The sequence below is a fragment of the Carassius auratus genome, unplaced genomic scaffold (assembly GCF_003368295.1).
Source record: "Carassius auratus strain Wakin unplaced genomic scaffold, ASM336829v1 scaf_tig00022598, whole genome shotgun sequence".
Classification (NCBI taxonomy): domain Eukaryota; kingdom Metazoa; phylum Chordata; class Actinopteri; order Cypriniformes; family Cyprinidae; genus Carassius; species Carassius auratus.
The window spans coordinates 44,746-61,136 of NW_020525201.1; the positions used below are offsets into that span (position 1 = coordinate 44,746).

General features: G+C 39.0%; 2 protein-coding genes across 4 annotated transcripts in view; one reads left to right on the plus strand and one right to left on the minus strand.

Moving 5' to 3' along the window:
* LOC113077426 (neurotrypsin-like) overlaps positions 1-16,391 on the plus strand; it is a 52,586-nt gene that overhangs the window by 17,242 nt on the left and 18,953 nt on the right. The window lies entirely within an intron of this gene.
* Positions 365-12,297, minus strand: LOC113077427 (uncharacterized). 3 transcript variants are annotated; one of them, XM_026249842.1, is made up of 6 exons: positions 11,757-12,297; positions 11,021-11,049; positions 10,771-10,902; positions 1,407-1,812; positions 1,151-1,282; positions 365-960 (listed from the first exon to the last, which is right to left on the minus strand). In XM_026249842.1, exons 1-6 carry the CDS (start codon positions 11,815-11,817, stop codon positions 740-742), a joined length of 981 nt encoding a protein of 326 aa, XP_026105627.1. In that variant the 5' UTR covers positions 11,818-12,297; the 3' UTR covers positions 365-739. The 3 variants fall into 3 exon arrangements, with proteins under 3 accessions (XP_026105627.1, XP_026105626.1, XP_026105628.1); XM_026249841.1 differs by lacking the exons at positions 10,771-10,902; positions 11,021-11,049; positions 11,757-12,297 and adding exons at positions 2,978-3,079; positions 3,262-3,330; positions 3,434-3,640; XM_026249843.1 differs by lacking the exon at positions 11,021-11,049.

Genomic DNA, 16,391 nt, shown 5'->3' on the forward strand with positions numbered 1-16,391 from the left:
TACAAACAGACACTGTATCAAGCAGTGCATGTATTGAATGAAAATGTCTCCGAAATATCTGTGTATTTGTAAAATAATGCATTTTTTTCTACTTCAGCTGTGGTAAAGTATGCAAACAGCGCGAGCGTCTCTTAATTTTAATGTCTACACCTTTATCTTAATTTCTTTTAATTTAGCTCCATTTCTTACGAAAAGAGCATAATGTGCAAAGTGTTGAAGTGTTTGTGCCTCCCTACAAACCACCCTTTCTTTTAGGAGTCGTGATCCTGTTCCGCACATAATTTTTCACACCAGTCCATGTTCCCTGCTTCAAAGCTTCTGGCTCTGCATCACTACAGGAAGCAGAAAGTGTCTGACATCACATCTCAGTTTTCAGCTTCTCTCGTCTGCACACAGCAACTCTCACCAATCAGTTACATCCAGCCATAGCCCATGTCCAGCACAGCTATTCACTCTTCCCTTTTTTATCATCTTTACATTCTCCCCTCCCTCTATGACAGAAATATCAAAAAGTTTAACATGACATTTCATCCAACTATATTGTAACTGAACAAAGAAAATTGACTCTTACTATCCTCTACTTCTTCATTAACCTTCTTATACTCTAACTTTTCACTTTATATTCTGTTTCATTCCATCCACAAAATATTTCTACACCTTTATCCTCATTTCTTTTAATTTAGCTCCATTTCCTACAAAAAGAGCATAATGTGCAAAGTGCTGAAGTGTTTGTGCCTCCCTACAAACCACCCTTTCTTTTAAGAGTCGTGATCCTGTTCCGCACATAATTTTTCACACCAGTCCATGTTCGCTGCTTCAAAGCTTCTGGCTCTGCGTGAATGCATCTTTCACAGTCTTGCTTACCAGGAACTTTGCATGTCTTGATGAAACTCATCATGTGTCTCTCTACTGCTTTTACCTCACTGTCCTCCCATTTCTTTTTTGGAGCATTTGAAGAACCTATGAAATAATTAAAAAGTAAATTCTCATTACACATTCTCATTACAACTAAATTGGTGAGTAAAGAGCAAATCAAGATTGTGTTCCCAATGCATAATTTTTTTTTTGAATTTGTCTGGATATTGCTGCATGGAGCCAATTCATGTTTATTTGATTATTGTTGTTTGTGCAATGTAGAGATTTTTCTTACCTTGATCCTCCTGTGAAACAGCTTGTTCAGATTGAACAGGTTGATCAGCCTGTACTGGTGCTGGTGTCTGAGATAGGTCACTGGAATCCTCCTCATCACTTGACATGGAATCACCTTGGGCCTCAAGTTGCTCTTAATAATTAATTAACGAAAAATGAACACTTTATTGCTTATACCTAGCATCTGTGACATGAATATATACATTGTTTTGCAAATATGTACAGCACAGATACACACATAGCATGTATACTCATACCATTTGGGTCGATTTCAATGTCATCAAGTTTCTTTCCTTTGTAGTCAGACAGTGTTCCTTTCTCCATGGCCATTAGGACTTTACTCATTTTTGCCAGCTGCAGTGTTCCCTCTGGTAACCGATAATACTGTCTGTGGATTCTGATATCGTGACCAAGGAAATCAGCCAGTTGGTCTGCTTCATTCTCATTAAGGTTAAGAATTTTAGACATGGTTGCTATGTGTTTCCTGAGCCTAGTTGATGACAGTGCATCAGGGTTCTTTATGCCACATTCGCAAGCAGCTTTGTTGATGCACTCTCCTCCTCTGTAGGCAGGCGAGGATGATGAGGGCTGCACAGGCGAGGTTGAAGGTGACGTGGGTGACTTGGACTTTGGAGTGGCTACAGAAAAAAAGAGACTGGCCGCCTGGCCCACACGAAAACAAGGATAAATATCTGAAGGGCCTTAAATGTAGTCACACAATGCTGATGTTGTTAACATTAACAATTTGAGAACAAAGTATAGTTTGCACGGTTTGATGTGATATGATAATTGATAAGCGATTGTTAGATTTAAAGGTGGGGTATGTAATTCTCTTTTTTGTCCATTTTTTCAAAATCACTTGAAATCCTATTCCTAACCCACTTACAGCCACTGAGTTAGAAGCACTGAAATGAAAAGTAAGCAATTTAATCATCTGTGGAACAGGCAGGACTCGAAAAACTCCAGCCAATCATTTCCAAAACTACCTAGAATCATTAGACAGTAACTGTGTCAATCAAACTGTCGTACCATACCCCCTCCCCATCATGTCCATGTTCTTCGAATGGGTGGAGTCAAAGGAAAGAAGGTAAGACCATAGGAGTTGTGTATTTTCAAAATCTGCCGGCCGTTTTGCAAATCACATACCCCACCTTTCATCAGCGCGATTTACTGCAATGCTTTTTTTCCCCTTAGTTGGTCAGAACAAAAGTGGATGTTACTTGTTCAGGTGTCATTTTCCAGTGAACATTCTTCTGTTGGTCATGACTCATACTTCCAAAAAGCAAATCTGTGATTGCAAATGACAGTATCCACGCCGACGCGATGTGATTGACAGCAGCACGTTCTCCTCAAAACATAGGATTCATTCGCGCTGTGCCGTGTCAAAGCACAACCCATGTAAAGTTGATAGTTCCACGAATGACTGCAATTGCAGATTTCGAACAGAAATGGCGACAAAGACGAAAAACTAGGACTGAAGCGTTAAATAATTTCTTGTTTGTTTTTTTTAATTGTGAGTACATAAATACATTTCAAATGACACGGGTGCTGGATGAAGTCGATATGCACCTACAAATCAACTAAAACCAAACCATTCTATGGTTTGCCAGCAATAAAGATATTTTCTATTTGAACACCTGAGCACCAGCTAATAGTTGTTGACTGTGCTGCGTGTTCATTATTTTGGGGGCGGAGCAATGAAGGGAGGGGTGTGTTTGTTTGGGTGTCGATTTCAAATATTAAGTGTTTCTCAGAAATCACTTATTGCATTTTTAACTAGCTGGCAGTAAACATCAGTAGATAGTTGCTGCATGTTTAAGATGGTTACCGTTTTATTCCTTGATGTTCTTGCTTTGCCTGACTGCTTATGAGGACCATTGCTGTTTACCTTGTCCAGTTCAGGAGAGGAAACAGAAGCTGCACAATGGGGCTAGATGTCAGAAAAGAAACCAGTTAATATCAAAATATCAGAATATTTGTAAAGGACAAAAAAACTTGTTAATGTTCATTCCTCTAGCTGTCCTATACTTTATATATCATTCCACACACAACTCTATGCTGAGAGAGTCAATAATATAGAATAATGATACAGATGTTTTAAAGTGGACTTACGGATTTATGCAGGCGCAAACTGCTGGCTGGCTTTTTATCAGTGGATTCTGCTGATGCTTTATTCAAAGGCTTGAGAAATATGAGACCACAATCACATGGTAACTAATCAGAATTAGAGTAAAAAATTATCATGAATTACTGATCAATCTCTTTAGCATTTTATTGATAGTACCTTGACTCGCCATGGCCAATCTGAGTCTCCATAATTGTAAGTGATTTCCTCTCCTGGTAGAATGTCTCGTACAGCAAACAGACACAGGTGAGGTTTTCTGCTCACTTCAACGGTTCTCATTTTGCAAGTAGGATTTCTGGTCTCATCGTTTGCAAGTCTTCCCAAAGACGAGTCTTCTTTAGATGCATCCATGCTATAAAAACATAAAATGAACACTCAATACTTATAATCTTAGTATATATGCTAGACATGTACAGTTATTTTTACAAGTGGTTCTGAACCCCAGTCCTGGGAACCCACCGCTCTGCATATGCTGTATGTCTGGTGTTTTAATCCACCTGATTGAGATGAGGAGTTCATCATCAGAACATGGCTCTATGAACTCATCTGAGTGCATCAGGTGAAGGAGACCTACAGAATCTGCAGAGGAGGGACCAGAACCACTGATCTATATGATAGTGTACTGCAATGTATGGTAATGTACAGCTCTCAGATAAAAGCATCTAAAAGTTACCATGTTGTTCTCTTTAGGGAATACAGGGGGAATTTTTTTTGATGACTCAAAGAAACTACACTCCGTACTCTATGTCAGTTCATGGTGAATTTGAAGTATTAGGGTGTGTTCACATCTGGCATGTTTTTTTAGGCTGTTAATGTGGTTCATCTGAATAAATGTGAAAGCTGCTATTTGAAACCTGGTGCGACCAAACAAGCGGACCGAGACGCTGAAAAGAAGGGTCTCAGTTGGCTTCCAAATGAACTCTGGTGCAGTTCAAATGAAATATGAACATAACATGGACCAGAGACATGTAAATAAACCAAAAACAGTAATATGTGACCCTAAAAAGGACAGACTGGTCAATCATAACTTAGGTTCAACGATAGAAATGCCAATCTGAACACTAAGCGTATCCGGACCAAAAGAAACGAGCGAACAGAACTACAGGCATGAACTAAGTATCTTACAGTTCCAGATATTTTAGCATACCTACTACATCAATCCAACAGTTCTGTACTCACCACCAATTTTTGCCATGCCACTGAAAATCAAACAGGAACGTGTTCTCAGCTTCAGTGTAGTGTTCCAGTTCGGTCCAGACTCTCCTGTGAACTCAGAAGTTCACCTCTGTATTCAAGAACAAAATCACCTCTGAAAAAAGCTCCAGTGGTGAAAACTCCACGCCCTGAAGAGGAGAAATACATTAGCTTCAGTTTCTTTAATGTCAAATATTATTTTGATTCTTACTAAAAGTTCTCTACCATATGATGTACATTATATGATGTAGAAGGGATATTACTGAAGGAAAATAGTCAGCCAGGCTAATCTCAAAGCATGCTTTGCTTTTCATACTTTTAAGTCTTAAAATTATACAGTTAAAATTACATACATTTTCTTACACAAACAATATGATCATGGCTATATATTGTTTAGAACAGAGTGCCGCAGTGATGACGTATTTTTACAGGCCAACCCGGTAGTTCACCTCACCTAGTTCCTTCCACAAAAACCTTATAGGATTTTAGAACCCTATAGAAAATCCATATCCTTGTGTAATATATATAATGTTTCTACATTCTTGTAATGTATGTTTGACTGATTGTGTGCCTTTATAAGTAAATCAGGTTAATGACGTCAAAAGCAAACCATATGTGTATCTGACTTTGTGTATTTCATATGTCATGTCACTTGTGATGTTAAATAAAGCCCAAGAGTATTCCAGAATATCAGTGGGAATCTTACAGACTCATATTCTCCTCTCATCCAGTATCGGATGCAGGATTTTGACTGTACCACCTCTGCATGAGATGAGAACACATTTTAAGAGTTTCTTGGGTAGAGAAAACACTTGCTCTCTCTGGATGTGCTTAAATCCACAATAAGGACACTTTCCTGTCACACATCACACATGCTCACTTCAATAAGCCACAGAACACAGGTTAAAGGGATAGTTTACCCAAAAATGAAATTTCTTTCAGTAATTACTCACCCTCATGTTGTTCCAAACCCGTAAAACATCTTCGGAACACAAATTAAGATATTTTTGATGAAATCTGAGAGCTGGATCACTCCTCCATAGGCTTCCAAGGGACTGAAACTTGTTGGCCCAGAAAAGTTATAAAAGAGATCATTAATATAGTCCAAGTGACTACAGTGGCTCAGTCTTAAGTTTATCAAGCGACGAGAATACTGTTTGTGCGCAAAAAATAAATAAAAATAACGACTTTATTCCACTATTCATTTCCTTCTCTCTGGGCCTCGAGTGAGTTCACGTAGTAAAACTGTGCAGTGCGTCTGTGTTGCACGTCACATGCATCACACACATGACCAGCGTCGGCCAATAGTGAGCCTACGTGGTGACGTGTAACACAGACCCACTGCACAGTTTTACTACGTGAAAAAACTCGTGGCCCAAAGAGAAGGAAATTAATAGTAGAATAAAGTCATTATTTTTGTTGTTTTTTGCACACAAAGAGTATTCTCGTCGCTTGATATACTTAAGACTGAGCCACTGTAGTCACTTGGACTATATTAACGATCTCTTTTATAACTTTTCTGGGCCAACAAGTTTCAGTCCCTTGGAAGCCTATGGAGGAGTGATCCAGCTCTCAGATTTCATCAAAAATATCTTAATTTGTGTTCCGAAGATGAACGAAGGTTTTACGGGTTTGGAACAACATCTAGCTGTGTCGATTGGTTTATGCTTATGCCGTTTATGATTACCTTAGTCTGCGTTTACATGACCACCAGAACTGTTGGCTTATTATGCATAATTGGGTTATGTATGTGCAAATAAACATTGACTTTGGGTTGATGGAACCAGAAGTGCAAAAATGCAACTGCTTTGTTTTACTGTACGACGTACACACCTCCGCCGACTTGAGCTTCCAAAGTTACCGGAAGTCATTCATTTTCAATGGAAGCTGGCTTCTCTCAGCTGCAAGGAGCGTCAAATTCCTTGGCATGGCGTTTTGAGCGACTAGAGCGTCAATCTGAAAGTTGAAGTAGCTCAACTTTATGGTAATGAGCTATGTTCAGCGGCAAGCAGCAGCAAAACGCAGCAACCAATCGGAATATAGACGTCCTTCGCGCTGGCTGATTCGGGAGAAACATACGATGTAAACTTTCGTTCCTACCAAAACATTAGTTCTATCAACACGCTATCAAACTGTGTCCAGCCTGAAGTTCCGCTGGACGTACCTCTCGTCATCGAGCCGCAGCTGCTGCACCAGCCGGTGATACTCTCTGAATTGATAACGGCCCTGGAGGGTGTCATGAACCCAAAATCTCCGAGTCCGATGTCTTCTCAAGCAGCACCAAACACAACAACTTCACGATTATCCGACAGTGATACACATTTGAGAATGAGCTCAACTTTGATTTGAAATATTTACGAGCGCTCGTTTTAAGCGGGAATGCAATTAATTTGCTCACGGTAACACCAATTTGACCAATTACATTAAAGTAAATATAATATTAATATAACAATAATAGCTAATTATTATTTTCTTCCCAAACAAATGTGACCAAAACGGTTATAATAATTCTGTCATTATAAATGGTTTCTTCAGTGTATTGCTTGTTTTTTCTGTTTATTACATTTTATGTTGTGACACTTCTCTTCTCCATGCTATGTCAGAGCGGCCAAAGCGTCGACAAGCTTCCCCGTACTTTTTGACAAGCGTCCTTGACAGGGCGGCCAGAGCTTCTTTGCAGCTCAAGTCGGCGGCTGTGTGTACGTACAGTTAGGGCTCATGCCAGCAGAACTCTATTCAGGAATCTGGACTGCACAATAAAAAATATATATATTTATAAAGTACTGTTTAACTTGTGGCCTAACAACCATATGACTTGCCTTACATTAAATTCTCAGTTTTGTAGATTAACATTATTACTAGGGCTGGGCGATAAAATGATAATGATAATTATCACGATATAATTTCTCGATAAAACGATATCCAGAGTTCGATAAATGTTCGATAATGTTTATGCGGCAAAAGCGGAACCGAACTCATTTGACCCGCGTGCCACACGGACCGTTTATCCGCTCGGCTCAAAGTCCAAACGGCAGCGCAGCATGACTCGCGAGCTCACTAGAGCAGATGAGTTTACTCTGATCGGTCTCTGTCATCAGATCCAGTGAGAAGCGCTTGACTTCAGCCAAGAACACACGTTTCAGTGATTTAAACCAGTTTAAAGGCCGATTAAACCATGCTGACAAACAGGAGAAACACTGTGGTCAGTCAGAAGGCTTCTTTGTCTACAAATTCCCACCATTTACTACGGATTTACTGTAACGTTAGCCTAATAATATTAACTGCACCATGAAATGTGGGATATACATATTGGATTGTTTTATATATATATATATATTATATATATTACAGTTTTTTTCAGTCGCTAACAAGTATTTGTCCAAGCAGTTGTCATATTTTCAAAACTCTAAACACAATTAGCACAGCATCGGTCTATTGTGGCCATACCATTCACACATTTCATGTCGTTTTCACACAATATGGAGTCATTGAACACATTTCCACAATGCTTACATTTTCTGAACAGACAAGCTATACCTCCCAACAAAATTATGGATCGTTTTTGTAGTATTTACAAATGTTAACACACAACATCCCACAATAGCAAAAACAATGTTCCAAACCTTAGATACAGTATAAAAAAAATCTGCTTCTGCAATGATACCAGTTCAAAAACAATTTATCTTAGCTGATTTATGTTGTGTAAATTGGGCCAACCACAGCTGATTCCAATCTGGCTTAGACTCAATGGCAGGGGTTATTTTTTTCTATTACATTGACACTTATACAATAAAAGGAGGACTTTGAAGAGTGATATTTTTGGAAACAGAAACAGAAAAAGACAAACACTGTAATGTATGGACGAGGAAGAGTAAGAGCAAGGGGCCCAGTGAGAGGAGCAGGAGCAGTGAGAGATGCAGTGCGAGATGCAGTGAGAGATGCAGTGAGAGGAGCAGGAGCAGTGAGATGCAGTGAGAGGAGCAGGAGCAGTGAGAGGAGCGGGAGCAGTGAGAGATGCAGTGAGAGGAGCAGGAGCAGTGAGAGGAGCAGTGAGAGATGCAGTGAGAGGAGCAGGAGCAGTGAGATGCAGTGAGAGGAGCAGGAGCAGTGAGAGGAGCAGGAGCAGTGAGAGGAGCAGGAGCAGTGAGAGGAGCAGGAGCAGTGAGAGGAGCAGTGAGAGATGCAGTGAGAGGAGCAGTGAGAGGAGCAGGAGCAGTGAGAGGAGCGGGAGCAGTGAGAGATGCAGTGAGAGGAGCAGGAGCAGTGAGAGGAGCAGTGAGAGATGCAGTGAGAGGAGCAGGAGCAGTGAGATGCAGTGAGAGGAGCAGGAGCAGTGAGAGGAGCGGGAGCAGTGAGAGATGCAGTGAGAGGAGCAGGAGCAGTGAGAGGAGCAGTGAGAGATGCAGTGAGAGGAGCAGGAGCAGTGAGATGCAGTGAGAGGAGCAGGAGCAGTGAGAGGAGCAGGAGCAGTGAGAGGAGCAGGAGCAGTGAGAGGAGCAGGAGCAGTGAGAGGAGCAGTGAGAGATGCAGTGAGAGGAGCAGTGAGAGGAGCAGTGAGAGATGCAGTGAGAGATGCAGTGAGAGGAGCAGGAGCAGGAGCAGTGAGAGGAGCGGGAGCAGTGAGAGATGCAGTGAGAGATGCAGTGAGAGATGCAGTGAGAGGAGCAGGAGCAGGAGCAGTGAGAGGAGCGGGAGCAGTGAGAGATGCAGTGAGAGATGCAGTGAGAGATGCAGTGAGAGGAGCAGGAGCAGGAGCAGTGAGAGGAGCGGGAGCAGTGAGAGATGCAGTGAGAGATGCAGTGAGAGATGCAGTGAGAGGAGCAGGAGCAGTGAGAGGAGCGGGAGCAGTGAGAGATGCAGTGAGAGGAGCAGGAGCAGTGAGAGGAGCAGTGAGAGATTGTTTTTATTTTACCCCCCCCCCCTCCTTTTTTATTCTGGGCTTTTTCTGTTGTTGTTTTTTTTGTTCAGAATGCTCTTATGTGTTTTATGGATATTTTGTTCACTGTAAGCAATACTGTCAAACCTTTTCTGTTCTATCATACCATATTTCTACTGTACCTCCTGCAGTAAACAGTAAAGGAAAAAAATAGCTTTTTACTGGAATGCTTTTGAATGTGAACATTACTGTACATTTGGACATACAGTTCCTAACCAAGAAATTTAGTGTAAAACAGTGAATTGCATGTTTTGCATGCAAATACCTGTAAAACTGAGACTGAAAAGTCTATGCAGTTTTGTAATGTCAACAATAGCCAGTATTTTGAAACCTGGTGTACTTTGATTGACTGCATGTACCTTTTGAGGTGAAAACAAGTGTTATTCTTTGACAGAATAATTTAATTTTGAGTCAGATTTCCAGTGTTTTGGTAAAGTTGGTGTGTGCAGAGAAAGATGTGTTCTATTTTGAAATGAAGATTTAGTATAAATTTAACAAAATTTGTTTTTGAGAAAAAAATTATCCATTTGGCTAATTGTGTTTTGTAGGTGTTAGTCTGTGTTAAGAGTTTAGAAAAAGTATCTAAAGTATGGGTAAGCGCTTGTCTACATTACAGTTTTTTTCAATCGCTAACAATGTATTAAAGGATTAATAAAATAGTTACAGTATTTGGTTTTGTGGTTATCATGATCTAAATGCATGATACTGGATGACCAATGGTTAATTTTAATAAAACTCAAACAGTCAGAATATTACATTTTACCAAATAAAATTGAGGTCGTTTTAAAAGATGTTACTGTTTTTGTTAATGAACATAAATTTTACATAGTAAATCTGCTCCTAACTGAATCTAATACTGCTGCAAATCATTGTCAAATATGCATTTTGAGACAAAATATATCTAATATTAATATTGCTGCCTGCACTGTAAACTGTGCTGAAGATCCGTGCCATCAAAGTCAGGCAACACAAACCTGTTTCAAGACTTGAAACAATATCCCCCATTAGCACATCCAGGAACTAAGAAATACATTTTCCAATAAATATATTTATTTTGTTAAGGAAAAATAACAAATGTTTGAATGTTCTACCTCAGATTTGTGAAATGTTCACCTGTTTGGCAAGTGTTTGTCATGATATGTTCTGACAATAAAGAGTAGTTTAAAACCACAATTAATGCTCTGGTTTCTACAACTTTCACTTAGGAGCAAATATCTGCCTTTAAACTTGAAAGAAATAAAGATTTGACATTTATTGTGATAATTATCGATATCGACTAATATAAAACAATTATCATGATAACTTTTTTGCCATATCCCCCAGCCCTAGTTATTAGTTACTAAACTGCTTAGTCATTTATACTTGCCTTTATATTTGCTGATGAACTGCTCTCGAAGCCCAGGCTTGTCAGTTTTACAGGTAATGTGATGCTCAGCATCCTGCAGAGGTTTCCTACGTCTTTTATTTCCCAGCATGGCGACTTTCTTTCTTGAAATGACTGGAAAAAATAAATACAAATAAATATAAGGTGAATGAAATAAACAAGCATATTTTAAAAAATCCTGTTGATCTTACTGGAATTGTTCACCAAAAACACACATAATTAACATACTAACCCTCATATCCAAACCGGTGTTGTGTTTTTCTGTGGAACAAATCTTTATATTATATATATTTTTTTTAAAATGGAAATGTCATTAATGCCAAAAACCATTGGTTCTTGTGTGTCTTGTAACCACAATTGATGTCAATCTATATTTGATTTAAGAGCTAAAGTATATAGATTTATATGGACTATTTTTAATGTGCTTTTTGTCTGCTTTGGAGCTTGAAACAAAATACACATATTATAAAGTATCAATTCATGGTCATTTCATCTCAGTGAAGATAAATTATTAAAATAAAACATTCCACTAAAAAACAATTCGGGGGCAAATAATGTAATAATGTATTACATAAAATATAATATATAAAATAATGATAATTAAAAATGAGAATGAATTATTTCAAATTACTGTTGATATTTTACAACACTTTTGAGAAAAACAATGATTTAGTAAACTACCACTGACTCGGTTGTCTTGATTACTTTGTAGAACCTAAAGTACTATTATATGAAAAATAACAAAATTATATTTAATAGTCAATTTTATATATACAATTTGTTTTCATTATTGCAACAAATCATCAAATGACACAGGCTTAGAAGCAAACTCAAATACAATCGAGAAGTAAATAAAACCCTATTACAAAAAATAATTAAACCACTAAAATAAACATACATCGTACTATATTTCATATTACACAATGTATTTAGTTATCATGCATTTTCAGGACAAGTCTTGATCTCACCTTTCCTCCTGGTGGGTTGTTTGTCGTCTGTTTCGCGCGTTCCATCGTCACGTGTCTGCATTTCCCGGGAAAACACCACCGTCGCTGACTTGCGTAAATGACGTAGTTACGTATTTGGAGTTCACGTTGAAATTGTGACTACATTTATTTGGCCTAATAGAAAATTATCTGGTGGCAATGATATTTGTTTTAACCACAGTACTGTTTCTTCAAACTTAAAAAAAAATGTGATGAAGTTAGTCTTTCTAGTGGACAGAGCACATGATCACTTTTTAACCGAGCACCCACCTCAAACTACGAACCAGTGCGCATGTCCGTACAAGCACTGGTTTAAAAGAGCAAAAAGTACCCGGTGTGCACTTATTTTTATAAAATAACACCACATCATAAAGTTTTTAAGAGAATTACAAATAAGAATATTCAAAACGTGCAGGTCTGCTGTAAACTAGAGCTCACAAGACTTTTGTTAGTTCATTCATTCATCTCATCTGCAGCGAGTCAGTCAGAGACAGTGCTGTGGGGGAAGGGCGCGCGCGCGATCAGAGAGTTGGGGAAGGGGCTGATCAGAGGTGTGGGGGAAGGGCGGCTGATCACAGTATGAGCAGCAGAAGCAGATCTCAGCTAGGGCTAGGGCTATAGTTGAAAATCAAAGTAAGAACTAATAAATCTGTAAACAAACATTTAAACGTGCCAGCTTAATTCATGATTCTTTTAAACACTTTGTACCCAACGTGTACTTAATTTTCTGAAATAACACCACATCATAAAGCTTTTAAGAGGATTACAAATATGAATATTCAAAACGTGCAGGTCTGCTGTAAACAAGAGCTCACAACTGTCTAAATGAGCAACCTAGATCTCTTGAACAGACATCTTATTTTCTATTACAGTTTTTTTCAGTCGCTAACAAGCATTTGTCCAAGCAGTTGTCGTATTTTCAAAACTCTAAACACAATTAGCACAGCATCGGTCTATTGTGGCCATACCATTCACACATTTCATGTCGTTTTTACACATATGGAGTCATTGAACACATTTCCACAATGCTTACATTTACTGAACAGACAAGCTATACCTCCCAACAAAATTATGGATCGTTTTTGTAGTATTTACAAATGTTAACACACAACATCCCACAATAGCAAAAACAATGTTCCAAACCTTAGATACAGTATAAAAACCTCTGCTTCTGCAATGATACCAGTTCAAAAACAATTTATCTTAGCTGATTTATGTTGTGTAAATTGGGCCAACCACAGCTGATTCCAATCTGGCTTAGACTCAATGGCAGGGGTTATTTTTTTCTATTACACAGACACTTATACAATACAGTAAAGGAGGACTTTTAAGAGTAATATTTTTGGAAACAGAAAAAGACAAACACTGTAATGTATGGACGAGGAAGAGTAAGAGCAAGGGGGCCAGGGAGAAGAGCAGGAGCAGTGAGATGGATATTTTGTTCACTGTAAGCAATACTCTCAAAGCTTTTCTGTTTTCTCGGTTTTACTGTACCTCCTGCAGTAAACAGTACAGGAAAAAAATAGCTTTTTACTGGAATGCTTTTGAATGTAAACATTACTGTACATTTGGACATACAGTTCCTAACCAAGAAATTTAGTGTAAAACAGTGAATTGCATGTTTTGCATGCAAATACCTGTAAAACTGAGACTGAAAAGTCTATGCAGTTTTGTAATGTCAACAATAGCCAGTATTTTGAAACCTGGTGTACTTTGACTGCATGTACCTTTTGAGGTGAAAACAAGTGTTATTCTTTGACAGAATAATTTAATTTTGAGTCAGATTTCCAGTGTTTTGGTAAAGTTGGTGTGTTGACAGAAAGATGTGTTCTATTTTGAAATGAAGATTTAGTATATATTTAACAAAATGTGTTTTTGAGAAGAAAATTATCCACTTGGCCAATTGTGTTTTGTAGGTGTGAGTCTGTGTTAAGAGTTTAGAAAAAGTATCTAAAGTATGGGTAAGCGCTTGTAAGCGATTGAAAAAAAACTGTAATAGCATTTATTAATCAAAACAGTCAATTGAAGTCTGCAAACCCACAGCAGGGCTGATATGCAAGCATCTCATCTGCAGCGAGTCAGTCAGAGACAGTGCTGTGGGGGAAGGGCGCGCGCGCGATCAGAGAGTGCTGTGGGGAAGGGCGCGCGCGATCAGAGAGTGCTGTGGGGAAGGGCGGCTGATCACAGTATGAGCAGCAGAAGCAGATCTCAGCTAGGGCTAGGGCTAGGGCTATAAAATCAAAGTAAGAACAAATAAATATGTTAACAAACATTTAAACGTGCCAGCTTAATTCATGATTCTTTTAAACACTTTTTGTTCTTTTGTATGACTATAACTGCTCTCTCTCTCTCTCTCTCTATATATATATATATCATTTCTTGAATAATTCTTAAGATTTGCAAACCAGTGAGTGCATTTTTCAAAACAATTGGTACAAACCCAGACAAAAACAAAGCCTGTAACTTGCTCAATATCCTTAATACAATATCAATGAACATCAGTGCCATCAGAATGACAAGTCCTTGTGTCATTGTTTACAAACATGATAGTCAAAATGCTTTGTCATTTTGTCAATATAACAGTGAACTATCATTCAAAAAGTGAAACTTGTATATTATATTCATTCATTACACACAGACTGATATATTTCAAATATGTTTCTTTTAATTTTGATGATTATAACTGACAACTACGTAAAATCCCAAATTCAGTATCTCAGAAAATTTGAATATTACTTAAGACCAATACAAAGAAAGGATTTTTAGAAATGCTGGCCAACTGAAAGGTATGAGCATGAAAAGTATGAGCATGTACAGCACTCAATACTTAGTTGTGTCTCTTTTGTCTGAATTACTGCAGCAATGCGGCGTGGCATGGAGTGGATCAGTCTGTGGCACTGCTCAGGTGTTATGAGAGCCCAGGTGTCTCTGATAGTGGCCTTCAGCTCTTCTGCATTCTTGGGTCTGGCATATCACATCTCCCTGTTCACAATACCCCATAGAAGACAAGTTTGCTGGCCAATTAAGAACAGGGATACAATGGCCCTTAAATCAGGTACTGCTTTGGCAGTGTGTGCTGGTGCCACATCCTGTTGGAAAATGAAATCTGCATCTCCATAAAGTTGATCAGCAGCAGGAAGCATGAAGTGCTCTAAAACTTCCTGGTATAAGGCTGTGTTGACCTTGGACCTCAGAAAACACAATGGACCAACACCAGCAGATGACATGGCCCCACAAACCATCACTGACTGTGGAGACTTTACACTGGACCTCAAGCAACGTGGATTGTGTGCCTCTCCATTCTTCCTCCAGACTCTGGGACCTTGGTTTCCAAAGGAAATGCAAAAGTTACTTTCATTAGAGAACATAACTTTGGACCACTCAGCAGCAGTCCAGTCCTTTTTGTCTTTAGCCCAGGTGAGACGCTTCTGACGCTGTGTCTTGTTCAAGAGTGGCTTGACACCAGGAATGCGACAGCTGAAACCCATGTCTTGCATATGTCTGTGCGTGGTGGTTCTTGAAGCACTGACTCCAGCTGCAGTCCACTCTTTGTGAATCTCCCCCACAGTTTTGAATGGGTTTTGTTTCACTATCCTCTCCAAGATGTGGTTATCCCTATAGAGCTGGTAAGTCCTGCCCCCTCCGTAAAACCCCACTGGACCTCAAAGTTGAAAAACTGTCAATGCAAATGGGATTAATTTCATTAATGGGAGAAAATAATTATTTTCTGGTCCCGTTTGAATTGTGACATGAATGTGAACATATGTTGTCTGTGAATTTTTTATATAATCTTTCGTGTGAAGAATGTTACAATTTAGCAGGTAGAAGTTTGATAGGGGTAGACTTTTTGTGACAGCACTTTGTGGACTACAACTCTTTGCTGCTTTCGACATGTTTGAAACGTCAACAACACTAGCACATGGCTCTAGCTCACGGATCCCGCTAAACATGGCTGTGTCTTTGGTGCACTTCACCACCTTCTTTCAGGGAGAGGACAAAATCTTTGAGGTTGGCGAAAACCACAGGTAAGTCAACTTTATGGGGTGACGTCACATAGGCGACATGTAGTCTTTCTCGTTATGTCTTTTCCACAACTGCTAGCCGATAAATCATACCATATACTGTCACTGTTCACATTCATGGCACAATTCAAACGGGACCAGAAAATAATTATTTTCTCCCATTCACTTGCATTGACGGTTTTTCAACTTTAAGGTCCAGCTGGGTTTTACGGAAGGGGCGGGACTTACCAGCTCTATTGCTTGTACACTTTTTTTCTACCACATCTTTTCCTTCCCTTCGCCTCTCTATTAATGTGCCGGGACACAGAGCTCTGTGAACAGCCAGCCTATTTAGCAATGACCTTTTGTGTCTTGCCCTCCTTGTGCAAGGTGTGGTCATCTTTTGGACAGCTGTCAAGTCAGCAGTCTTCCCCATGATTGTGTAGCCTACAGAACTACCGAGAGACCATTTAAAGGCCTTTGCAGGTGTTTTGAGTTAATTAACTGATTAGAGTGTGGCACCAGGTGTCTTCAATATTGAACCTTTTCACAAAATTCTAATTTGGGATTTTCCTTAGTTGTCAGTTATAATCATCAAAATTAAAAGAAATAAACA

Excerpts from the sequence above, each read along its gene's own strand:
- LOC113077427 (XM_026249841.1), bottom strand. The coding sequence starts at position 3,625 with ATGGATGCATCTAAAGAAGACTCGTCTTTGGGAAGACTTGCAAACGAT. Across the intron at positions 3,331-3,433 it reads ATTGGCCATGGCGAGTCAAG|CCTTTGAATAAAGCATCAGC; the intron begins GTACTATCAATA and ends ATATTTCTCAAG. Across the intron at positions 961-1,150 it reads TGTTTCACAGGAGGATCAAG|GTTCTTCAAATGCTCCAAAA; the intron begins GTAAGAAAAATC and ends ATTATTTCATAG.